General features: G+C 35.7%; 1 protein-coding gene across 1 annotated transcript in view; it reads left to right on the top strand.

Annotated features, from left to right (window-relative positions):
- The window catches only part of LOC136042419 (uncharacterized), a 148,126-nt gene extending 126,078 nt beyond the window's left edge, over positions 1-22,048 (top strand). Inside the window, exon 5 of the mRNA XM_065727392.1 lies at positions 17,451-22,048. Within this exon, the coding sequence (XP_065583464.1) occupies positions 17,451-17,708 (258 nt within the window). The 3' untranslated portion in view covers positions 17,709-22,048. The remainder of the gene's footprint in view (positions 1-17,450) is intronic.
- Positions 22,049-27,360: the final 5,312 nt, after the last annotated feature.

The following is a 27,360-nucleotide window of genomic DNA, read 5'->3' as shown; positions in this document are numbered from 1 at the left end:
ATATAAGTTTCATCAAGTTTAGTCTTACCCATCAAAAGTTACGAGCCTGATAAAATTTGCCCTATTTAAGAAAATAGGGGGAAACACCCCCTAAAAGCAGAATCTTAACGAAAATGAAACCATCAGATTCAGCGTATCAGAGAACCCTACTGTAGAAGTTACAAGCTCCTATCTACAAAAATGTGGAATTTTGTATTTTTTGCCAGAAGACAAATCACGGGTGCGTGTTTATTTGTTTGTTTTTTCTTTTCCCCAGGGGTCATCGTATCGACCAAGTGGTCCTAGAATGTCACAAGAGGGCTCATTCTAACGGAAATGAAAAGTTCGAGTGCCCTTTTCAAGTGACCAAAAAAATTGGAGGGCATCTAGGCCCCCTCCCACGCTCATTTTTTCCCAAAGTTGACAAATATACATTTTGAGATAGCCATTTTGTTCAGCATAGTCGAAAACCATAATAACTATGTCTTTGGCAATGACTTACTCCCCCACAATCCCTGGGGGAGGGGCTGCAAGTTACAAACTTTGACCAGTGTTTACATATAGTAATGGTTATTGGGAAGTGTACAGACGTTTTCAGGGGGATTTTATTTTGTTTCGGGGTGGGGCTGAGTGGAGGGGACTATGTTGGAGGATCTTTCCTTGGAGGAATCTGTCATGGGGGAAGAAAAATTCAATGAAAAGGGCGCAGGATTTTCTAGCATTACTATAAGAAAACAATGAAAAATAAACATGAAAACGTTTTTTCAAATGGAAGGATGGAGTAGCCTTGAAACTTAAAATGAACAGAGAATATTACGCATATGAGGGGTTCTAAAAATACTTTAGCATAAAGAGCGAGGTATTTAGGAGGAGATAAATACCTCGCTCTTTATGCTAAAGTATTTTTAGTAATTTCAACTATTTATTCTACGGCCTTTCTGATTCAGGGGTCATTCTTAAAGAATTGGGACAAAACTTACGATTCAGTGTAAAGAGCGAGGTATTAACGAGGGTACAAACCCCCTCGTATACATAATAAAAATATAAGATCATGAAAGTTTGTTACGTAAGTTAATTCTTAAGTTACGTATATTTTTTACTAATAAAAACATTCGTTAAAAATTAAAAGTTTTAGTTGTATTTTTAAGTAACCGAAAAATTGGAGGGCAACTAGACCCCCTTCTCCACCCCTTATTTCTCAAAATCGTCTGATCGAAACTAAGAGAAAGCCATTTAGCCAAAAAAAGAATGAATATACAAATTTCATTTTAATAATTTATGTGCGGAGAGCCAAAACCAAACATCCATTAATTCAAAAACGTTAAGAAATTAAATAAAAAAAAACTAATTTTTTTAGCTGAAAGTAAGGAGCGACATTAAAACTTAAAACGAACAGAATTTACTCCGTATATGAAATAGGTTGTCCCCTCCGCAATCCCTCGCTCCTTACGCGAAAGTTTGACTCTTTGCCACAATTCTATTTTTTTAAACAATTAAAAGCTTTAGCGTAAAGAGCGAGGGATTGCGGAGGGGACAACCCATTTCATATACGGAGTAATTTCTGTTCGTTTTAAGTTTTAATGTCGCTCCTTACTTTCAGCTAAAAAAAATTAGTTTTTTTTTATTTAATCTCCCGTAAAAGGTAATTCCCGTAAAAAAAAAATGAGCATGATTTGAAGCTAATTTTTCTCAGAACTATATGGCTATCACAAATGGTTTTCTGTTTATAGGATACACAATTAAATTCTAAATCATAACGGTTCAATAACAGGTATGAATCAGCATCATTTGTTACAGCAAAAAAGTCGGAAGAAGGTTGAGTTTTAATATAATGTTGGGAGTCACTTATTCTGTACGGCACTGATACTGTTTCGTACAAGTTAAATTCACTGCCTATTCGATTCAGTGGTAAATAGCATACAATTATTAATTGTTCAAAAGCTGATATGAGTTCACATTTTACAATCTTAACCAGGTCCAAAAGATTTCCGTTAGAAGAAATGGCGAGCGCTTACGGATTTGGGAGGATGAGGAGGACGGTGATATCGACTTATGTACTTGGTCCATAAAATTATACATAGAAATTCTTAAATCAGTTCTTAAACAGAATGATCCCTAAGCCATTGACTAAAACCTTTATGTCCTAAGATAGTCGTAGCTTATAAATTACCATTTTTTATCATTCCGTTTTTAAATATTTTTGAGTGTATGTCCAAAATTCAAATGAGCAGCCTGTCTGTATTGATAGTCTTTAAACCTTAGTTATATAGACATGTTACAACTTCTACTTTATTTATACTTTTCCCAGAAAGTATCCTACTATAGTTTTATGTGTTTTGGTACTCGAATATTTTAATACGACATTAGTAGAGTGGAAACACTCAGTCATACATATATGCGAATATAAACAAATACAATTTAAAACAAAAGTCAAACCGGGCTAATTTTTGTAATGATACATATATATGTAAATAGGCACATCTCACACCAAATTATTTTGACCTAAACTGAAGTTAGCTTTATCAGCAGTTAGAGATTGGAAAAATGGACTTTTTTTTATTGATTTTTATTTTAACATCAAGTGCTCCTACCCCTCAGTCTTACAATGTGATTATTGAAATTAGAAAAAACAATTTCCGCCTTGTGCGGAACCTATAATAATGGCAATTAATAGCAAAACAATAACATCGATCCTATTTAAGCACGTCAAAACCCATTAGCCAAGGCCGTATCCAGAGCGGGGGTTAAGAAGTTTGACCTTGTTCTCTGCTGTTCCATTCGTGGATTCGTGGAAGGACCCCGATGGCTGGTGAAGAGTTTCTTCACCTTCAAGAACTCATGAGTCATTTGAAAAGACTTGAACGGGAATCCGCGTGACAATCTGTCAATAGAAAGGGAGACATTCCAAAATAAGAAATAACGCGACGCAGTAAAAATTTACAAATAATATCTGAAGTAACATCAGGTACGGGTTCTAAGACAACTAAGAAAGTACGAACATCTACGCAGACAACGACATATTTTTTGCCTCCAGACAAAGGCAAAGGACCTAAAGTGTCCAAACACCAGGTTTCAAGGTTTATTTCAGCGAAGACATCCTTTTGTAGCTCGGGCACAACTTTGGGGGTAATATTTCTACGCATGCAAATATGGCAATTCTGAGCCTCATTCTTCATATGTGTCGACATCTTGTCGAAATAGCAGAAATTTCTTAATTTGACTAGGCTTCTTTCCGCGTTATGGTGGGCGGCCATGAGGATATGTGAATGCGACAGTTGGAAAACACCAGAAATCAGGCACCTAGGAATCAGTAGTTGTAAAATTTGCACATTTGATTTTGTGCCTTCTTCCGATGGCGGCATCCGATACAAGATCCTCTCCCACAAAATGAGCCTGTCAACTTCCTTCTGCAGCCATGGCACAATATTCCACTTTTCCAGTAACTTTTCAATTTTTCCTGGATTCATTTGTGGATCTATGAATATACATTCATTTCCTTTCATATTATTCAATTTGTCATTTCTTTTCGAAGTATCAATATAATCAGGCTGGTCTTGGAGACTAGCAGCCTCTCCTAAGGAGTCATGGTCCTGTGGACTAACTGTAATATGACTATTTTTGCCATTTCTATCTTCATTAAATCTCAACCCGGCGTCCCGGTCTTCCTGTCTTTGCAGGGCATCCCCATTTTTTGTGCTACTAAATCCAAATTTCACGTAATCATTTGTCCCGTGCTGAAGCATTAAGCTTATAATTGGTGCTAATTCTACGTCTTTCATCTGGTAATTCCTATACTGTTGAACTTCCAAACCTGGAAAGTCCAAACTTTCTTTCGGCGAAGTTGAATTTATTGTTGTTGATTCTGTCTGTACTGTCACTGCAAAAAAACTGCTTCTTCATCCGCGAGTGAGAAAGGTCGAGTTTGAAGAAGCGTGTCGTCTGGTGGTTGGCTTAATACATCAACTGGGTTAGAAGAGAATAGAATAGAATATGATTTATTGGCTAAAATAGCACACAAGCTAGCATAAGCACGTCAGAACAATTATAATTACAATGATAAAATAAATGTTAAGGGATAAACATAGTTACAAAGTTAAATCAATTATTAAAATGCGAAACAAAATAGGGAACGAAAGAGTTTTTGTACCTCATTGTCAACATTTGGGGACACAAGTCAAGTTGAGTATTTGGAGCTCTACGAGCATTAAGTCTTGTATTGGGAAGGATTGGGGGGTTTTCTTTGAAGGGGGGAAGAAGACGTCGATGATAGTCAGAACTAAGGCACTTGTGCCCGAAGTTCATGGTAAGGAAGTGACGTCGTGATTCCAATATAGTGAGCTCAAGTCTAGCCAAACCTTCATCATAAGTAGTATAGGACGTCCCCAGTATAATTTTTATAGCTCTTTTTTGAATGCTTTCAATTTTAGAACGTTGGGATTTGGTCAGTCCAGGGTGCCAGACAGGGCAAGCATATTCAAGACAAGGTCTTATATAAGAACAATAAATTATTTTAAGGTTCTGGATTGATATGGAGAACCGTTTAAGGAGGGAGAAAGATCTAAGGAGAAAACCACCTGTTTTAAATAAGTGAAAAGAGTGAGATTTCCATTTGAGGTCATTGTCCAAGTGCACACCAAGTAGCTTAACCATGTTTAAGTTTGGGATGCAAAGGTAATTATTGATTGGGGGTATATTTTTAAAAAAGGAGAATAGCATTAAACTGCTTTTCGGTATGCTCAGATTGAGTTTAACATTGGCAAGATCATTCTTTAAGTTGTTAATGAGTGAGTCAAGTTTAACGCCCAAAGTGTTTGAGGTTTGACAAAGGTTAAGTAACGTCAAATCATCCGCAAATTTAAAAGTGTTGTCAAAGTTTGGTAAAACATTGTTAAAAACAATTAAGAATGCTAGAGGACCCAATTTAGTCCCTTGGGGTGCTCCACAGGAAATTGAGGTAAAACCAGATGAATCTCCGTTAGGGAGGATTACACATTGCTCACGACCAGATAAAAAACTAGCTACTATGCGTAAAACAAAATCTCTGACACCTAAAGCCCTTGCATTATCAATAACTGTCTGATGATCGAAGTTGTCAAAGGCTTTACTAATATCAGCAAAAACAGCCTCAACGTAGGAACTACTTAACTCAAGATGTTTGAAAACAGTGTCAAGTATATAACATAAACAATGGGCGGTGCTATGATTCGGCCTAAAGCCAAACTGATTTGGGTTAATTTTATCTTGAATATCATCAAAGAGGAAATTGTAAATAAAACTTTCAAAAATTTTAGAGAAAATAGAGGTTTTTGATATTGGTCTTAAGTCAGAGGGGACTTTTGGGGTCTTGTTTTTTGGTATAGGTGATATAATAGCTCGTTTAAAACACACTGGAAAAATACCATCTACAAAACATTGGTTAAAAATTGCAGTTAGAGGTACGCTTAAATAATGGGCACATTTCACAATCAATTTGGTAGGGATATCACCTGGGTAAACTGACTTATTTGTTTCTGTCTGACAACATGACAATTGACTTGCTGACAAAGAAACAAACCTTTGACACCAAGGCCCTATCAAAATCATCGTATGAATTGCGGTTCACACAACAGTAGTTAAAAATCGTAGTTCAGGTTCAGAAAGCAAACCGTAAAACCGAAACATATAGTAACTGAAGATTTATGTCGTGTTTAAAATAACCATGTGCAAAAAATTGGTCCTATAAAGTGAAAAATAAATGAAATTTTCAGCTATTCTCCCCTCTCTTCTAAACTTATGCTGTGACATAACACCTTTTGAATTACCTCAGCCGATTGGCATCTTTTAATAAGCCAGCCGAGTAACCACAGCCAAGTGGCATCTGTATTGTAGAAAACAGTTTAAATTGAATAAAAATTACATTTCTATTTTTATATTTATTCTTTCTTTTTTTCTTTACTGCTCAAACTGTGTACACGCAGTGGGTTGCAAAATTTCCATTCCCTAAACTTCTTGTTCTCTGACTTTCCTTCAACTTTCTCTCCCCTAAAGTTCTTTTTCTCCAATTTTCCTTCCTTTAAAGTTTGACCTTGCCTGCATCCATTTTCCTCAACAGAGTTAAAAACTAATATTATATTAATAGATTTTTAGGAGGGGAAAAACCAAGGCCCGAAGCGAAATTACACCCGAATGGCATCTTTTATTTCATAGAAGGTCGGAAGGACCGGCAAAAACAAGATAAAAATATATTAATATCTTAAGTTCAAAGATTACAAAAACAACTTGATGCATTCGTGTGCGATGGCGTAGCTAAGGAAGGGGCTACAGTAATCCCTGGGCGCAGTATGAGTTGGGGCAACATTTACCTAAGCACGCTTTTAATTTAAATACCCAGGAAATGTGGGGGTGGGTTGTATGTGTGTGTCAAATTGATCCCGGTTGTTAAAAAACCTACCTAAATTTCAGTGTTACATCGACATAGACATGCATGCTCTCATTTTGATTTCCCTACTTTTATCCAAGCTATAGAACAAAAGCTGTTCCGAAGCCTTTTTGTTTCGGTCACGTAAATACTCTCTATATTTTTTTTTATTATTAATTGTTAACTCAACAGTCATCGCTATAAGGTATGTTGGAGCGTAAGAAAAATTGTGAAATAGAAAAAATATTAACTAAATAAATAACATAAAAATAAAGTAAATTAAACTAATATAGACAAAATCAAAATAGAATAACATAAATACATAAAATGATGTAGGACAATACCTCTTTGATCAAAATGACCTTTAGGGCTCTAATAATTATAACTATCTCTGAGATTTCTTTCAAAATACCTCCCAGGACCTTGTGAATCTGATCCCTGTAGCCCTTGATAATCTCTAGACTGAAAAAAGTATTCCCTGTATTTGGGTGCCGGGTCATCTGGCGTGGACCCTGCTGGTAAGAATTGTATTGATTTGAAAAGTTATTACCAAGGCAGTCTTTCCTGCTTGCCCATGGGGAGTTATTTTTCTACTATTATTTATTTCTGCAACTCCTACCGTAAGATATTCCAATTGGTCCATTTGGCTGTTAGATCTGAGGCTAGATTTTACTGACTCGATAGTTTGGGCGCTCTCCAGTGCTTCGTCTAGATTATCATAATCGTCTTGTCTTAACCTAACCGCTTCTTGGAGCTCACTCCGCAGCCCCGTCTCAAACGCTTGCAGAACAATTGAATCGACTAAGGCAAATGCATCTATACTTTTTGAGTTGTCTAACCCTTCTGCTTTACAATAATCTATCTTTCCCGTTTTTAATCTCATATAAAATTTAAAGACAGTTTCCTCTGGTTTTTGCTTCATTTCTACTATTGCCTGCAGACATTGCCGAGGGGTTTTTCTAGCGCCTACATTTCTTAACAGTTTTTTTCGCATAGGTCGTCGAGCGTAAAAGTATTTCCCGACTCAATTATTTCGTCCACAAACCGCTGGAAAATTCCTCTACAGGTGTAACTAAACGGTGTAACGCCATAACTAAAGTATAATCATCGTCCCATTTTAGAGTAGCCTTCATGCTTTTAAGTTGTCTTATCCAAGTCTTTACTTCTGATGGTTTTGTTAAAGTTTGAATGTGTGAAAAAGGGTCAACTACCATCTGATGGGTTATTTGAGAAGGGACCTGTTGATAGGCTAATTGAGAATTATCTGGGATATTTGTCGGGTTACTTGAATTTCCGGTGGACACCGTAAATCTTTACAAGAAGCAATAAAATTTATTAGGAGACAGATATGCTGTGTTAATTTTATGAGTCAATAAAAATCTATTGATGTTACAGACAGTAAAAATAATGTTAAAAAATAAAATGAGCTATGGATGATTTAAAGAGACTAAACTCATGAATTAATGAGAAAAAAAACTTATCGTACTTGGTGAAACTAGTACGTTAGTCTAAAGACAAGAAAATTCTAGCTTATAGATAGGAATATGGGAGGAATATGGGAATCTCCTTTGCTAAAAACGAGCCGACTCGGGCGAAGAAAAAATTGTAGGGGGAAAAATCAAACGAAAAAATAGATAGAAAACATTAAGAATGCCACCATAGAGCAGAAAAGAACAACGCTAGCCATCACTTTGTAAGGTCCCACCCTATGGGGTGAGTAAGCGAATACTAGTGCTTTGAATTATGGTAGCGTGTCACTAGTATTCAACGTGCGAATAGATTCACTTTTCTATCTACTATGGCAACAATATATCTGTTTCCTAAGGCCTATTATAAGTCACAATCTCTCCAAACAAGGAATTTCATTTTAGAAGGAGTGTGTAGAAAAAACAGGTAAAAGAAATATAAAGTGGAGAGAAGTTGAGCTGGAGAGTTCTTTCTGGTTGATGAACATGTTTGCCCATGGGAAAAAAGTATAAATCTGGAAATAAAAAAACTTACGTTAAATCTTGTAAATACACACGACAAGCTGTCCCTCGTATTAATTGAAAAGCTGGTATCCAAGAAAAGAATGGTGATCCAAGAGGAAAGTAGATAAGCCAAATAAAAGTAGCAGGGTTGTTATATTTATCTGTCATCCAGACATTGTGAATTAGAACTCCCCGAATATTGTTCTAACATTCGCTTTTAAGGGCCTTCCTCTTCAGTCCCGTTTTGTAATAAATTAGAGTTTGACCGTAAGTAAAGGTTACGTGACGGTCGAGTAAAACAAAATTGGTAAATAAGAGCAGATAAACAAGAATTTGAGGATGTCAGCCTGTCGTATAGTTATATGTCGTATAGCTATGTCGTATATTGTATGTTATATTATAGAATATAATATAAGGCAATAAATAAATAATAGAAAGGGACTTCTCACATATTTCATTAGGATTGAGCGTCAAAGAAAGAGGTTCTAATTAAATAAAGCACTTGATTGAGCAGCGTACAATATACAAGTACCATTATAATTCATTCAGCTCCTACTAAAACATAGCTGCTATGACTCATCAAACCCGTGACTCATACCGACTGTGGCTCTTTCCCTTTATGCGTGTATGGCTTCTGCCATTCTCCAAGAAAAGGATGTTTTGCTTTTCTCTGGCACGCTTTGTGTAGTAGGTTACTACGCAGGAGGGTAATCTCCTCCCCTGCAAAGAAAGAGGAGCTTTCCCTCCTCAACCCAGTAATGACTTTAAATAAGGTGAAAATACAGATATCGAAGATGGCGTGTAGTTGTTAAATCTTGACGCATGCTTTTCCAAGATCAATACTCAGTTTCCGCTAAATTGGCAGTGGTAATTTAAAGTGCGACTATAAAGTGCGACTGGCATAAAGAGCATTGATAAAATTGTTCAAGAATGTTAAGTTTTATTTTCAGATCAACTAGAGGAGGTATAAAACTAACTTAATGAATGCTGTTAAAAAATTCTGAAAAAAGTTTTGTGGTAGATAAAAGCTAAAAATGTGACACGTTTTTTTGTGCAATGCTTTGGTCTTAGAATTTGGTAATTCAAAACAGTTCGTGGTAATAAACTTTAACCAAACAGTGGTGTGGTCAAGCAGTAACCAAAACTATAAAGAAAAAAGAACAATGGTAAACTTTAATCAAGTTTAATGTTAACGAACAAAAGCTCCAAGCCTGAGAAAAGTTGCCGGATTTTTTAAAAGGCAAAAGAATACCCCTCAAGGGAGTAGTGGCATGAAAAATACACCGTCCAATTTGGCATATCAGAGAGCAGTATTGTAGAGGTTTCAGTCTAAAATACTGAACAACTGAACTACAGGCATAGGCTTGCTGCAAAATCGCATATTCTAAGAAAAACATCAGCCCTTAAATATTTGAACTGTTTCCCAAATGTATTCCCGATTTAAAACAAGAGCTCCATACTCGTGTAAGAAACTAATAAAATGGGACTTTACAGAATGTTTTGTAATTGCCAAGACCTGGGACTAAAGACCTTAGCTCACCAAAAGCAGGGCGATCGTATTCTGAGTGTATAGATAATGATATCTGAATAAATAAAATGATACATACTTTTAGGCTTAAAATATTTGAATCTTTTCCAAAATTTATTTTTCACCTAAAGTAAAAGCCACACGCCTAAAAAAATATTGTATGAAATTAACAAAGTCAGCTATTTAAGTTATTTTCGTAATTGCCAAAAGCTGGGACATAATAAAATTTAGCTCATCATCAGTAGCAAATGCTCTAATTGGAGTCTCATCCTCGCCATCACTTTCTGATAGTTGCTCCACCTCCTTTATTAAATACTCAAAGGTTGAAGAGTTGTTAAACTTTCTTTTACAAAGTCATTTCACAGTTTCTGCATCTGATCTGGTCTAATAAAAAAAAAAAATCTGTACTTTTTCTGTTTAGAAATAGGGAGAAATTCGGTGCATTTTCAGAAGTTTTATCCTGTCTTTTCGGTAAGAGTTGGAGTAATTTTTTTCTGAACTGGCCTGAAAAGCAATTACAATCGAAAAATCAAACAAAAAGAATAACAATAGAGAAAACAAGTTTTTCAAAGGAAGAAAAGTTACTTCTGAAGAAAAATACACCCCCCCCCCTAATAGTCCCAAATGCAAATAATTTCTCTATGCCTTATCATTACAATTGGAACGAAAATCGGCACTTAAGCGGTATAGCGACCACAACCAAGAAGTGAAGTTAGGTTAATCCTAATGAAATACCAAAATATGATAAAATATAATACTTTAGTAGAATGGTTGTGGAAAATACAACAGAGAAATAGGGAAAGCACGCCGCCCAGAACAAGTTATGTTAAATACGAAACCTAACCACGTCTATATATCAAATGTTTAATTAAAATATACCTGCATAGTTACAGTTTATCTCGCTAGGCTATCTCCGAGTATACAAAGAAAACCGGTTTCATTACAGATCAAGAACAATTGTGGTCGCTATAACATATAAGAACCCGAAGATCTAGTAATAACAGGTAAAAATTTTTAAACTGAAAAAAAATTGGTTAACACAAAATTAGTTATAAGAGTCCAAGTATTAAAGACATAAAAAAAGAAATCAATAACTAGCTTCAACAAGACATGAAAAACATACAAACAAACACAAACAAAAGTTGGTAATGAAATAAAATCTAATCATATTTAAATAAAATATAATCACGTAACAATACAAAATGCAAGCCATGATGTCTGTTGCAGCCTATTGGTAAAATGCAAGCTGAATTGATCTTCAGAATGGGACTCAAGCAGAATGAAACAAGACCATCAAATTAATTTATAATCGTTTGGCATGTTTATTAACCAGTTATATTTGCCCGTTTGCCAAAACTACTAATTATACGTCAAAATAGGTCAAAGATTTATCGAGTATATTTTTTAGGAGGGTGGGGTAGAGATAAAACTTACGTTTTAAGTGGGGCAATAATTTTAGGGGAGTGGTTAAAGGGCTTTAAACTTATTATAAATCATAAGAGCATAAAAAGCATCAAGCAGTGGGTTTGGTTAAGAAAAATTGGTAATTACGTTTACGATGAAGAGTAAACACCCGTATGAGCGATGATAATAAAAAGAAGGGGTAGGGAGGACAATAAGGTATAAAATAGGAAATAATAAGAAGCAGGTAGCCGTTCTGGCTGATAGCCTCACCCGAGAATTAAGATGATTGTAGGAATTAAGGAGTACTCAAAGAAGACATAAAATAAAATAAATGACTGAGTAGTAAAAGCGAGTCACAGGAGAACAAACAGACTTAAAAGAATGATTCTACAGATTAGTGGCCAATTTGGCTTCAATCTGATAACTATTAAAAGGAAAATTCCCGAAGTTAAAGTTAATAAGGTACTCCCCCATTCTAAGTAGAATTTGGATATTAACTTGTATATCAGTATTAAGTACATTATACTTAAGGCAAGGAACCACTTATTCATTTAAAAACTGTACTTGATCTGATCCTGATGAACGTACTATAACCCTAAAGCTCCTTCGCAAACTGTAATTCTAAGGAAAATGAATGCATTAATTATTGTCATGTAGTTTGAATATATTAATAGTCCAAACAATAAAAGAATGAGGAATTTTAATTTCAATAGAGTTACTAAAAGATGCTTGCTTCTTGAGGAGAAGATTAATAACCCTAATAAAAGTGATAAATAAATTATTATAATAGACTGAGTAATTAAAAAATAATGTCGGTCTTGTAAACCGAATTTAGAGAAATCTCCCGGTCTTCAAAAGAGTTGTTAACATCTTTAACTTCCAAAGTTAATATTTTTCTTAAACTACCTTTTGATATAATAAGATCTATTGTTGTTATTTCTATGCTTATACTTCTGATAAATCATCCTCTTGCTTTTACACTCTAGTTGTTCATTCAAGCTCTATTAGTTTGTATTATGCTTAAAATGGTTTCCTATGAGTCTCCTTAATTCTTTTTTTGATATTTTTAGGTGGGATCCTAGTAATATTTATTTATGTATCCTCACTCAGAGCTAACGAGAAGTTTGCTGTTGAGTTGACCTCATTCATATGACTTCTTCCTACAATTACCTTCTCTTTATTGGTTTTAGGTAAAAATGATATATTTATCAATTCTTGTTCGGGGTATCTCCATCCCGCTGAGCTCATGGTCATTAATTTTAATGTTAATAGACTTTCTCTTTTAGCCGACTCATTTGTAGTGGTGTACTTATTTTTAGCTCTCCTATTAGTTATTGATTTCTTGAACAGCAATAAAAAGCCCTTGCGGTCAATGGTTTAATGCTCCCGTGATTTTGGAAAATAAAATGTTATCTTTACGCAAGACACAGCCTACCCTTAAGATTATTAATTCTGCCTTAGTAGATCTACCTGTCCCGGCTAACATTTCAATTTCATGAAACTTTGGGTCCCTATTAGGTCTATGCCTAATCATCCAAATCGTTACTGGTCTCTTCTTAGCCATGCATTACATAGCAAGACTAGACTTAGGTTTTTCCAGAGTAGCTCATATTTGCCGAGATGTCAACTAATGTTGACTGCTCCGCACTATTCACGCCAACGATGCCTCCTTTTTCTTCATTAAATAAAAAAAAAGAATTTTTTTAGCTGAAAGTAAGGAGCGACATTAAAACTTAAAACGAACAGAAATTACTCCGTATATAAAATGGGTTGTCCCCTCCGCAATCCCTTGCTCTTTACGCTAAAGCTTTTAATTGTTTTAAAAAGTAGAATTGTGGCAAAGAGTCAAACTTTAGCGTAAAGAGCGAGGGATTGCGGAGGGGACAACCCATTTTATATACGGAGTAATTTCTGTTCGTTTTAAGTTTTAATGTCGCTCCTTACTTTCAGCTAAAAAAATTAGTTTTTTTTATTTAATTTCTGAACGTTTTTGAATTAATGCATGTTTGGTTTTGGCTCTCCGCACATAAATTATTAAAATGAAATTTGTATATTAATTCTTTTTTTGGCTAAATGACTTTCTCTTAGTTTTGATCAGAGGATTTTGAGAAATAAGTGGTGGAGAAGGAGGCCTAGTTGCCCTCCAATTTTTGGGTTGCTTAAAAAGGCAACTAGAACTTTTAATTTTTAACGAACGTTTTTATTAGTAAAAAATATACGTAACTTATAAATTAGCAACTTACGTAACAAACTTTCATAATCTTATATTTTTATTATGTATACAAGGGGGTTTGTATCCTCGTTAACCCCTCGCTCTTTACACTAATTTTTAAGTTTTGTCCAAATTCTTTAAGAATGACCCCTGAATCAGAAAGGCCGTAGAATAAATAGTTGAAATTACTAAACATACTTTAGCATAAAGAGCGAGGTATTTATCTCCTCCTAAATACCTCGCTCTTTATGCTAAAATATTTTTAGAACCCCTCTTATGCGTAATAATCTCTGTTCGTTTTAAGTTTCAATGCTACTCCTTCCTTTCATTTGAAAAAAGTTTTCATGTTTATTTTTCATTGTTTTCTTATAGTAATGCTAGAAAATCATGCGCCCTTTTCCTTGAATTTTTCTTCCCCCATGACAGATTCCTCCAAGGAAAGATCCTCCAACATAGCCTCCTCCCCTCAGCCCCACCCCCCAAACAAAATAAAATCCCCCTGAAAACGTCTGTACACTTCCTAAAAACCATTACTATATGTAAACACCGGTCAAAGTTTGTAACTTGCAGCCCCTCCCCCAGGGATTGTGGGGGGGTAAATTATCCCCAAATATATAGTTATTATAGTTTTCGACTATGCTGAATAAAATGGCCATCTCAAAATTTTGATCCGTTGACTTTGGGAAAAAATGAGCGTGGGAGGGGGCCTAGATGCCCTCCAATTTTTTGGTCACTTAAAAAGGGCACTAGAACTTTTCATTTCCGTTAGAATGAGTCCTCTTGCGACATTCTAGGACCACTTGGTCAATATGATGACCCCTGGGGAAAAGAAAAAAAAAAAAATAAATAAACACGCACCCGTGATTTGTCTTCTGGCAAAAAATCCAAAATTCCACATTTTTGTAGATAGGAGCTTGAAACTTCCACAGTAGGATTCTCTGATACGCTGAATCTGATGGTGTGATTTTCGTTAAGATTCTATGACTTTTAGGGGGTGTTCCCCCTATTTCCTTAAATAAGGCAAATTTTCTCAGGATCGTAACTTTTGATGGGTTAGACTAAACTTGATGAAACTTATATATTTAAAATCAGCATTAAAATGCGATTCTTTTGATGTAGCTATGATATCAAAATTCCATTTTTTAGAGTTTTGGTTACTATTGAGCCGGGTCGCTCCTTACTACAGTTCGTTACCACGAACTGTTTGATTTGCATTTATTGTCATATTGGTCGGGGAATGTATTATGGTTCTTTTCATTACTTTGAGACATGAATAACTGAAATTGCCCTCTTATTCCTTGTAATGGCCGCTGCTTTTTTAGGAAAATACAACTTTTTTATGTTCTCCCGTGGGGTCAAATGTCCTTTTGAGGAGCTACTGTTATTACGAACCTAGTATCTGCCGTACCTCATATCGGTAATGATGTAGTACAATGATTATGAGGCGGATTTGCTGTTGACAATCCCACTCTAACGCGATTCTTCACTTTTCCTCTTTGATCCCCTATCTGGTGGCCGGTTTAAGGATAATTCACCTTTTATTCCTTCATCAGAGAGGTTCTAATAATCCTCTTGGAATTAACGCCAACTTAGACATGTTACCGTTCCACCCTTATTTTTCTATTAAGGATACCGTCGGATTTATAGTGTTTATCTTTTTTCTTGTGGCTCTATCCCTGACAAGACCTTATCTTCTAGGGGACCTGGATAGTTTCATTCCTGCTAATCCGTTAGTTACCCCTGCCCATATCCAGCCAGAATGATATTTTCTGTTTGCGTATGCTATTCTACGATCTATTCCTAACAAGTTAGAAGGGGTAATTGCTCTTGTCTCTTCTATCCTTATTCTTGTGTCCCTCCCCTTTACGTTCAAGCCCAAGTTCCGAGGTCTTGAGTTCTATTCTATCGCTCAACCTTTATTTTGATCGTGAGTGTCAGTGTTCTTGCTTCTCACATGAATTGGAGCACGACCTGTAGAAGATCCTTATATTTTCTAGGGCAGATTCTCACGTGCGTGTACTTCTCCAATTTTGTATTTACCCCAATTATCATTAATATGAACGACAAGATTGTTTAATGAGACCCCTTGGCCGATTAAAGCATCTGTTTCGAAAGCAGAATAAGGTTGATTATGCAACCAGGGGTCTTTAATTTTAACCCCTTGAGAAAGGCTTCAATAAAGGCAGAGAAACATTAGAGATACCGACAGCAGACTTTTCCAACATAAATATATTAAATTATCATAACGGTAGCGGGGGTAGGAGCCGCGTCTCCAAACATAAAAATATACCGCTAAGCAAAATAACAAAAAACTTGCTCCCCCGAATACTACACTGAATAGTAGAGACATAAAGAGAATACTAGCATATTCGGATAGTATAATTAGAGCGAAACCTACCCCTTTGAATTCCGTGTTGAACCCTGACACTAATTCAGATTCCCCCTCAGCTAAATCGAATGGGGTACGATTGGTCTCTGCCAGAATTGTAATGAACCAACATAGTCCCAAAGAGAGACATAAATATAAGGGTCACCCTAGATACGAAGACCTAACTAAGTACCCCACTAGATCAAGCTTTTTAAATAGTATTAAAGGAGACAGGACAATAATAATTAGAAATACGTCATAAGAGATGGTCTGCGCCCCCGCACGGATCCTTCCTAGCAGGGAATACTTAGAATTAGAGAATCAGCCTGCCACCATGATTATGTATACTCCCACTCTCATTGCACAGATGACTAGAAGAAATGATAAATTGAATTTCGCCCGTAAGACAGAAATGGAATTAAAGTCCATAGGAAGAAAGACAGGAATAGACTGAACACAAGGGCCACAAGATAGGGTATAAAATTAGAAATAAGGGGAAGTGAAACTTCCTTACAAAATAAATTGATGCCTTCAGAGAAAGGCTATAAGATCCCTAGGAAACCGACTTTGTTTGGACCCTTACGTAATTGAATGTAGCCCAGGATTTTTCGTTCTAATAGCGTTAAAAAAGCAAGTGAGATTAAAGCCATAACTACTAGTAGAAAAATAAAATAAATCATTTAAGCTAGTGCTATCAACTAAGGACTCCTTATAAATAGATCCTAAATCTAACACATTTATCTGCCAAGTTGACATAAAATCTCAAGAGGTCCTTTCTTACTATCATGAGTAAATCTACCTTGAGGGTAGAAACTAACCTGGCTTACTCCGGTCTGAACTCAGATCACGTAGGGGTTTAATAGTTGAACAGACTACCTTTCTAGGCTGCTGCACCGAGTAGGATCCCTGAGCCAACATCAAGGTTGCAAACTCTTTTGTCGATTTGAACTCTCAAAAAGAATTACGCTGTTATCCCTAAGGTAACTTGGTCTTTATTCATCTAAGGATCGGTGGTCATTTATTGATGTGTTTATATTGTGAGTGTTTATTCTGCTCTCACCGTCACCCAAACCAAACATTGTTTTCTTGTATCTAATTACTCACCGTAAGACAGAAGAGTTGAATGTGAAGATCTATAGGGTCTTACCGCCCTCCAAGTACATTTAAGCCTTTTCACTTAAAGATTAACTTCAATTTAATAAAAGAGACAGGCCATCCCTCGTCAAATCATTCATTCCAGCCTCAAATCAAAAGGCTAATGATTATGCTACCTTTGCATGGTCAGTATACCACGGCCCTTCAATTCATCAGTGGGCAGGCCTGACCTCCTAAAATTAGGACGCGATGTCTTTGTTAAACAGGCGGAGATGAGTTTTGCCGAATTCTTTTCAAATTTTTTGGAGCAAATTATATCTAATATATTTATGATTCTACTAATTTTATCATTATGGTTGCTAAATTTCTATAATTAGCGCCGGCTAGTATAAATTAACTATTTTGAAATTATCATTTTGGTGACGATGGTTGTTACACCCAGGCAACTTTTAAGCCTTCTCATATCCTTTTTGATACTATAATATAATTTTTTCTAGAGCTCGTCCCCTAGAACAACTTCCCTATGGAGTACCCTAAAGGAGTATTCTGCCAACCAGATACAAAGGTACGAAATACTTTTTACATCAATGTCAATCTTAAAGAAAATTATGAAACAGTCACCTTTAATTGGCATAGATCACCTTATTTTGGGATTCGCCGATAAAGGTCGAAATTTAATAAACCCTGATACAAAAGGTACAAAAACTAACTTTTTTATAATTGACGGGGTTTCCTTTTCAGTACTTGGACATTGAGAAAGTTCAATTCTTTTTCTTGTATAATATTGTTTTAAGTAAGTTTATGAGTAAAGACTTAGGGAACCCTCTAAAGCGTATATTTTTAATGTAAGAAAAATGTTTATTCAAACTACCTCCCTCTTTCAAGACACACCTTTCGGTGTACCTACTTTGTTACGACTTATCTCTTCAGACAAGAGAGCGACGGGCGATGTGTACATTTCTCAGAGCCTCCTTCAGGTTGGCAAGCCTTACTTCTAAATCCACCTTCTTCTCCATGGTAACATAGAGGTTTCGTGTAAGTTATTATTGTAACCCACCCTCTCCCAAGAACGGGTTGATTGTTTCGTGGATTGTCGTTTACGGGGCAGGTTCCTCTAGTAAGTTTTGAAACTGCCAAATTCTTGAGGTTTGGATAATACTACCCAGGTTAATAGGGTATCTAATCCTAATTGTTTTAACCATCTAGAAAGTGCTTTAATCCAATAAAATAAAAAGTGAATATAGATTTCACCCTTATTAATACCAATTATTTTTGTGCCGAAGCTCCTCTATTGACTTAAAATATTTCCTCTAGTACCTTGTATGACCGCGGATACTGGCACAAGGTGGTCCCCTTATCTTTTCATTCGCTATACCTAGGACACAGACAATATTATCGGCCACTGCACCTCTTATCCAAAATGTTATCTTGCATATGACTCGTAGAAATAGTAAATAGGCTAACTGAAAATTTTTTCAGTGTTTTCACAAAAGAGTGCGCGGAGCTAAATCTTGAGATTAATGTGAACAAGTCGAAGATAGTGCGCTTTAACCCACTAAAAAGTGATGCTATGCAGCCAAATGTTCCATTCCTTCTTACAAACAGTATCAAGATCCTTGGAGTTACTTTTTCCAATGACTTCAGCTTTGCCGCACATATTGATACGTGGTTAAAAGTGCAAAAGCTAGTCTACAGACTTTAAACGGTATGCGTAGGTTCATTGCAAACACAGAGAGTATTAAATATGCATACATAGCGTATGTCCGCCCCATTCTGGAATATGCGTGCCCTGTTTGGGTGCCCTCAGCACTTAGAACAGTGTATCTTTGTCAGGAGCTTGAATCGGTTCAGAAGCGAGCGGTATCGATCATCTTGGGCCGCCGTGACATCCCCTACGAAAAGGCTCTGGAAGTGCTAGGACTGCCGTCACTCCAAAACCGGTACGAAACTCTGATGATGAGTTTCGGAAAGTACTTGCTTTCTAAATCTCAGCACCGTGACATTCTACCTGATCAACTTCTACCATCAAGAACGAGAAAGTAAGATAAGTTAGTTCCCGTTAAAGCAAGAACAAACCGATACGGTAATTCTTTCGTCCCGGTTTTCGTCAAAATGTACAATAAGAGTTAATATTTATAGTTTGATTTATATTTACAAGTGTAGTTTGATTTTGTATATGTTGTAAAGAAACACAAATCAGAGATAGCTGTCAAGTTTTTGCTATTAAACCTGTGAACTACTACTACTACTACTACTAGAATCAAACTTTAACTGCTGGATATGATAGTGGGAAGACATGAATGTAGATTTGCAGTATTACTGAATGTAAGATGAAGTATATTGAACAAAATAGTGGTGCCGGATTTGCTTACTAAGTTAGAGATCCATGGAAATAGAGTCTATAGACATCGATGCGGAAAAGCCATATATGGAAGGCTGATGAAAGCGGCTTCCCCAGCAAGCGACCGAAACCCATTCTCTAGCCGCCATGAACCGTAGGACACCGAGGCAATAACTCTATTTAAATGTAAGGGGTGCTATAAAACTACCCGAATGTGTATATGAATACGCGCCACATAGGTGGGTCAATGATAATGAGAGAATTTTGTTAGATTTTGTTCATTAATATTCTATGACTTTTAGGGGGTGTCACCCACAGTTTTTGAAACCTTGGCAAATTTTCACAAGCTCATAACTTTTGATGAGTAGGACTAAACTTGATGAAACTTACATATTTAAATCAGCATCAAAAGAGTTCGGTTACTATTGAGCCGTGTCACTCCCTGCTTACAGTTCGTTACCACGAACTGTTTGATTTTAATAGGTATTTGTACCTGCTGCTCTTGAGTTTAATATTGCCTTTACTTTTCTTTGAAAAACTTTTTTCCTGAAAGTCTTATTAAATTAATTTTTGTTCGTTTTTTTTTATTACAAAAAGTTTCAAGTTTTTAGAAAACGCCTTATTTAAAAATCAATTTTTTTTTAACATCAAACTTTCATCAAATTATCAAAACTAGCATCAAAGTACCAAAAATGGCTGTCTCAAAATTTTGACCGGATGCTCTTTGTAAATGTGGGGCGTCGGCCGATTCCCCATTGATCACTTTTGACTCTTCAAAAAGAACTAAAATTAGTATCTTTACTAAAAAAAGTAATTTTACTAAAAAGTAAAATTAGTATATTTTAAATTCTATTATTCTATACAATATTTATTCTACTTATTAGAATAATATTTATTATAATATTTATTATACTAAATATTTTTAGTAATTTCAACTATTTGTTCTACGGCCTTTGTGATTCAGGGGTCATTCTTAGAGAACTGGGACAAAATTCAACCTTTAGAGTAAAGAGTGAGGTATTGACGAGGGGGCGAGCCCTCTCATATACGTATTAAAAACATACAAATATGGAAGTTCGTTGTGAAAGCTAAGTATATTTATTACTAATAAAAACGACTGTAAAATAAAAAAAAAATACAAGTTCTAGTTGCCTTTTTAAGAAACCAAAAATTGCCAAATAATTGCCTATCACTGATTCTTCTTTGGACTATTTTCCTCTTTTTATTTAGTTCTCCTTGAATCAAACGGGGATTTTAAATCAAATAAATTTAAAAAACTAAGCATAAGATCTTTCTTATCTCTACTGAGACAGTACTTTTAAATTGATACTCTATAGAAATCAGTGACGGGTAAGTTTGGGTTCTCACATAATTTGCTAACCGTAAAAATTTGTCTGTATTAAATAGATAAAAAATTTTATGAATAATAAACAGAACACACCTTAAAGGGTCGAGGACATCTAATTAAAAAATATAAAAATATATGTCCATCTAATTAAACATTGATGGACATCTAATTAAACTTTTTCGCCCCTTGAACGTATCTTAGGTCTATTCATGCCTCATAACTGCGATTTTCTGAAATGTTTCTTTTGTTTTTTTTGAAAAATATGAAGTTTTAAGGCAGTATTACATTTTAGTCAGTGTTACCTTGTTGAACTGTACAAATAAGCAATCAAAATAAATTATTTAAATTTGACAACGCTTTTTATCTGTGAAAACATTAACATTTTGTGTTTTGATAATTTTTCACATACTTTTGTTTGTTTTTTTTTCAATTTGGTTCCTGCTACTTCCCAAAACTATACAAACTTTGTGAAGTCTTTGTGTCGGGCTAAAAACTCTTAGGCGAGTGGTTAGCATGCAGGACTTCAAATCCCTTGTCTGTTAGGACACGGGTTCGAGTCCTAATATCTCTGGTTATTTGATTTGGAACAGAAGCCATTGGTACGACTCTACAAGTTCAACCAGAGTCGGTCCAGCTGTAAATGGGTACCTGGAAAAATCTGGGGAAGGTAAACAAGAAGGGTTTGCGAAAGCACGGGATTGCCCCCCCCCCCCCCCATTGCACTTCCTGGCTGAAGGGCCATGAAACAGAGGTCAGCAACACCGGTAGAGACTGTAGTTGTATGCAAGTCTAATGACGCATTCTGTAACTTTTACCTAACAACTTTGCTATTACCCAGTAGTCGAGGTTCTGCTCTATCCATCTACCGAATTAAAACCGAATAAAAACATTTTATGTTTTGTCTAATTCCCTCTTCTTTGGTCCTTGGCAAATCCCAAATCTTCATTTTAATATCCATAGTCAGACATTATTCTCTATCAAACAGTTCGTGGTAACGAACTGTAGTAAGGAGCGACCCGGCTCAATAGTAACCAAAACTCTAAAAAATGGAATTTTGATACCAATAGCTACATCAAAAGAATCGCATTTTAATGCTGGTTTTAAATATATAAGTTTCATCAAGTTTGGTCTTACCCATCAAAAGTTACGAGCCTGAGAAAATTTGCGTTATTTTAGAAAATAGGGGGAAACGCCCCCTAAAAGTCATAGAATCTTAACGAAAATCACACCATCGGATTCAGCGTATCAGAGAACCCTACTGTAGAAGTTTCGAGCTCCTATCTACAAAAATGTGGAATTTTGCATTTTTTGCCAGAAGGCAGATCACGGATGCGTGTTTATTTGTTTTTTTGTTTTTTTTTTTCCCAGGGGTGATCGTATCGACCCAGTTGTCCTAGAATGTTGCAAGAGGGCTCATTCTAACAGAAATGAAAAGTTCTAGTGCCCTTTTTAAGTGACCAAAAAAATTGGAGGGCAACTAGGCCCCCTCCCACGCTAATTATTTTCCCAAAGTCAACGGATCAAAATTCTCAGATAGCCATTTTATTCATCGTAGTCGAAAAACCTTATAAATATGTCTTTGGGGACGACTTACTCCCCCACAGTCCCCGTGGGAGGGGCAACAAGTTACAAACTTTGACCTGTGCTTACATATAGTAATGGTTATTGGGAAGTATACAGGCATTTTCAGGAGGATTTTTTTGGTTTTTGGGAGGGGTTAAGAAGAGGGGGATATGCTGGGGGAACTTTCCTTCGAGAATTTGTAATGGGAGAAGAAAATTTCCATGAAGGGAGAGCAGGATTTACTAGCATTATTTAAAAAAAAAACAATTAAAAAATAAAAGTGAAAAAGCTTTTTCAGCTGGAAGTAAGGAACAGCAATAAAACTTAAAACAAACAGAAATTATTACCCATATGAGGGGCTCACCTCCTTCTAATACCTCGCTCTTTACGCTAAAGTATTTTCGGTAATTTCAACTACTTATTCTACGGCTTTTGTGATTCAGGGGGTCATTCTTAATGAATTGGGATAAAATTTAAGCTTTAGTGTAAAGAGCGAGGTACTGACGATGGGGCGAATCCCCTCATATATGTAATAAAAACATGAGAATACAAAAGTTCTTTACGTAAGCTAATTTATAAGTTACGTAAATCTTTTACCAATAAAAAGATTCGTAAAAAATTAAAAGTTCTAGTTGCCTTTTTAATTAACCAAAAAATCGGGGGGCAACTAGGCTTCGTCCCCCGCTCTTTTTTCTCAAAATGATTCGATCAAAATTATGAGAAAGCCATTGAGCCAAAAAAAAAATATGCAAATTTCGTTTTGATTATTCCTCTGCGGAGAGCCAAAATCAAAACATGCATTGATTCAAAAACGTTCAGAAATTAAATAAAAAAAACAAGTTTTTTCAACTGAAAGTAAGGAGTGACATCAAAACTTAAAACGCACAGAAATTACTTCGTATATGAAAGAGGCTGCTTCCTCATCAACGCCCCGCTCTTTACGCTAAAGTTTTTTACTGTTTTAGAAAGAAGAATTGAGAGAAAGAGTCAAACTTTAGCGTAAAGAGCGGGGCGTTGATGAGGAAGCAGCCTCTTTCATATACGAAGTAATTTCTGTGCGTTTTAAGTTTTGATGTCACTCCTTACTTTCAGTTGAAAAAACTTGTTTTTTTTATTTAATCACTACATATGGCAAACTTAATAAATTTCATTTGTGGTCGGAGAAATCAGTTCAACTCAGATCAAGAACAAAGTGGGGTCGCTATAATGCATATGTACCAGGCATAGTTATTGGATCTTTCAACTATGCTGAATAAAATAACCATCTCAAAATTTTGATTTGATAAATATGGAAGAAAAGGATTAGCTTGACAAGCAACATATTAACTCTTTCCCTCAGGGCAAATAACTAATTTGCCGTATTAAATACTAACTCGATTGCCTTAAATCACTCTTGCAAGCAATAAGGATGAATCCTGAAGATACTGGTCACTTATGATGAGGGCTCAGCTTATTGGGCCAACCAAATAGTTGGAGAAAACATTGTTCTTTACCTTGTTACTAACAGGTTTCTGGTAGAGCTTCAGGGGCGTAATATGCGTACTATCACGTTCTTGAGGAAAAATCTATCTGGAAAAGTTTTGGGATGATATCCTGGTCACGAATGAATGTCAAACTTCTGAGTTCTCTTATCACCCAATTTCCAATGATGCTCTTTTTGGATTTATATCTTGGGTTACTAATGAAAACTGGCCGGCTCTCAAGGGGAACAATGAAAATAATTTTGAAGTCTCTAACTTCCGAAATCTGATTAAAACAAAATGCATGGATTCCTTTAAGTTTAGAAAAACGCGGGTTGTAGCACATTATACCAAAGAGACCAGGAAACTCATTAGAGTTAGATCTTAGGTAATTTAAAATGGTAAACATTCCCTAGCACCACTAACAATGCAGAGTCTGGCGACATCTCTAAAAAACAAAAAAACATCAAAGCCAGCAGGATAATGGACAACTAATTAGTAGTATTACAGGATCAAAGCTGAAATTTCTCTTGAAGTGATATCTAATCGGCATTGTTTTTTAAAGTTATTTCATGTCAAAAGTTTCAAATCCTTGTCGGCCAACCGTCTAGCGCCAAACGAAAAACAGTTTGTACCCGATTTGGATGGGAGGAGGTCATAAGGAAAGTTTTAAAGTAAATGGGGAATACCTGGGAGGGTGTAAAGAGGGAAGCTTTGAATAAATTGGGATGGGAGAGGAGTGTTCGTACCTGGGTTGGCATCAAGTAGCTTGGTACTGTAGTGGGTTGTTAGCAGTAGTAGTATTTCATGTCAAAATCAAATCTATTCTAAGTAGGTCTGGATTAGCATGGAAAAATATTGGCAGATCTAAGTAGGCTTTTCAACTTTGAGCATGCAATTTCACTCCTGATATTCTGCCACTTCCTTTTCTCTCTCCAACATTTAATGTATCCAAAATAAGACGAGTGGTCATAGACGAGTAGTGTACAGAAACCGTAGCACCTCCACCTTCGATACGGCTTTGCCTGACAGTCTTATAATCTGTAGATGTCATTTTTGGGGATCAATAAATTTGTAATGTTTGACTTTTTTCAGACGAAAAGCTTTGTAAAATTTAACTAATTAGCTTCGCTTATTCATTTTTTTTGGCCCAATGTGGGTACAGAGACAAAAATTTATTGTCCTAAAAATATCATAACCTGAAACGACCAAAAGAAAATACAAGAAAATCCTTGTTCTCAGCCAGCTAAGATGGGTTAAACGGGCAAAATGTATCTCTGTTTTGATGACCTTGCTAATTTAAAGTGTAACTAATCTTTTAATTTATTCTATATGGTGTAATCAATGGGGTCAAGGCGATTTGTTTTAAATTAGATATATATGCATGCAGGAGGAGAGGTTTTTGGGACCATGTAACGTCGAAGTACCAAGATGTTAAAAATTCTTATTTGTTACCTATAACAAATAAAATATACATATAAAAATTCATATTACATATGGAAATATACCAATATACCCCCTCCCAAGGACATCTTATACTTATTGCTCCGAAACGCTTATGTATAATTCATTGGGTCCTCTTCTGTATTACTATCACCCTTTCCGAAACTGATTTTTAGAAATATAAATAAAAAAATTAATATAAAAAGGCTTAAAGAAATTAATAAGAAAATTCATATAAATTACAAAGAAAACTTTTGCAGCCATTGATAATGGTAAAATTAATACTGTAATAATTACAACCCTCTCTCCTCTCTCACAGTCCAAGTTTTCAGCCTGGTCAGTCAACTTTGAACATGCGTCATTGCTGGCTGATGGCTTACAACCAAGTTGACGATTTACTTCATATTTCCAAAAATGATATTTTACATCTTTTTTATTATTTGATAAAGCTAACTAATGTTATAATACATGTTTTTATTACCCTATTTTTAGTCATTAAATGGTATTACTCTTTTGATGCCAAACTTTTAACAACACACTCTTTCAATGGTCTCTTTTTAGCAATATCCAAGAGTATGTTTTAGAATATTCTTAGATTTCCAGAAATATTCCAATTAGAAGTGACCGATTTTCCAGCTTTGAACTCACTTCCGGAGCATAAATCTATTCCTCTAAGTTATCAAACTTAAAATTGAAAGAATCGCTTCACCAATTGATTTGGTCTATTTGATCATTTTACCATTCTATTAATTTGGCGCAAAGATGCGATACTTCTTTTCTTCTTTTTGTAATTGAAAAAAAAAAAACATTCCGGGACTATGATTTTGAGCAAGATCACCTTTCCAATTGACTCAATCATTTTATCAGAGTTCCTTAAAAAATTCCTTTCTTTAGGATCGGCAGGCAGCAAGTAAACGATAATCTGTAAGTCTGCAAAATAAGAAAGTTTCACTTAAACAAGCTAAACAATTTTTATTAAGATGAAGAAAACAAAATGTCTGTGATTCTTTTGTTTGTTTGTTTCTTGACTCAGGAAGCGGCTCCTTAGCTGAGGCAGAGAGGCTAGACAAAGAGTAGATGAGCTTAGATGAGCACTAAATCCGTTGAGCAAGGGATGAGCAAAAACTATAATAGATTTAAAAATGTTAAGGGTTCCATTTCTTTTAAATTACGAAAAAGGGAGATTAAAAAAATGGTTTTACTGAAAATTAACTTTACTTAAGGTTGAGAACCCTTGGTTTTTATTTAAACTTTATAATTATAAGTTGACCACGTCTGCTGCAACGCCTTTTTCTGTGAAAATAAATGCTATCCACACAAAAAGACGGCAAGAGTATACAGACCTCACAGATTTAGTTTCGAAATTCACTGCTCAGCTCTCTTAATTTTCAACCTAGAAAAGAACAAGAGCTAAGAGCTCATATGGCATTTGTGACGAGGTGAGAAGAGCTAAGAGCCAAGAGATCATATGGTATGAGCTCTAACAAAATTCTATGAATCAATAGATTGATTTAAAAAGGAAAATAAGAGGCTTAATGCCGGTCAAGATTTAAAATAAGAGCTCTGAGTCACAAAGTACTTCTAAATATCAAAATTCATTAAGATCCGATCACCCACTCGTATGTTATAAATGCCTAATTTTTTCTAATTTTTCCTCTCCCTTTTGTCCCGCAGATGGTTGAATCTGGGAAAACGTCTTTATCAAGTCAAATTGTGCAGCTCCCTGACACGCCTACCAATTTTCATCGCCCTAGCACGTCCAGAAGCACCGAACTCGCCAAATCGCTGAACCCCTCCCCCCAACTCCCCCAAAGGGAGTGAATCCAGCACGATTCTGTCAATCTCGTATAAAGGACATATGTTTATTCTATCCACCAAGCTTCATCCCGATTCCTCCACTCCAAGTGTTTTTCCAAGATTTCCCCCTCCAACTCCCCCCAATGTCAAAAGATCTGGTCGGAATTTGAAATAAGAGCTCTGAGACATGAATTCCTTCTAAAAATCAAATTTCATTACGATCCGATCATCTATTCGTAAGATAAAAATACCCCAATTTTCATGTTTTCCAAGAACTCCGGTTTCCCCCTTCAACTCCCCCGAATGTCACAGGATCTGGTTGGAATTTGAAATTAGAACTTTAAAGCACAAGATCCTTCTAAATATCAAATTTCATTAAGATCTGGTCACCCTTTCGTAAGTTACAAATACCTCAATTTTCAAAATTACCCCCCCCCCCCCAATTACACCAAAGA

This window comes from Artemia franciscana, unplaced genomic scaffold, assembly GCF_032884065.1.
Source record: "Artemia franciscana unplaced genomic scaffold, ASM3288406v1 Scaffold_1268, whole genome shotgun sequence".
Lineage (NCBI taxonomy): Eukaryota > Metazoa > Arthropoda > Branchiopoda > Anostraca > Artemiidae > Artemia > Artemia franciscana.
The sequence above is the reverse complement of the archived record's forward strand: the minus strand, read 5'-3'. Positions and strand labels throughout refer to the sequence as shown.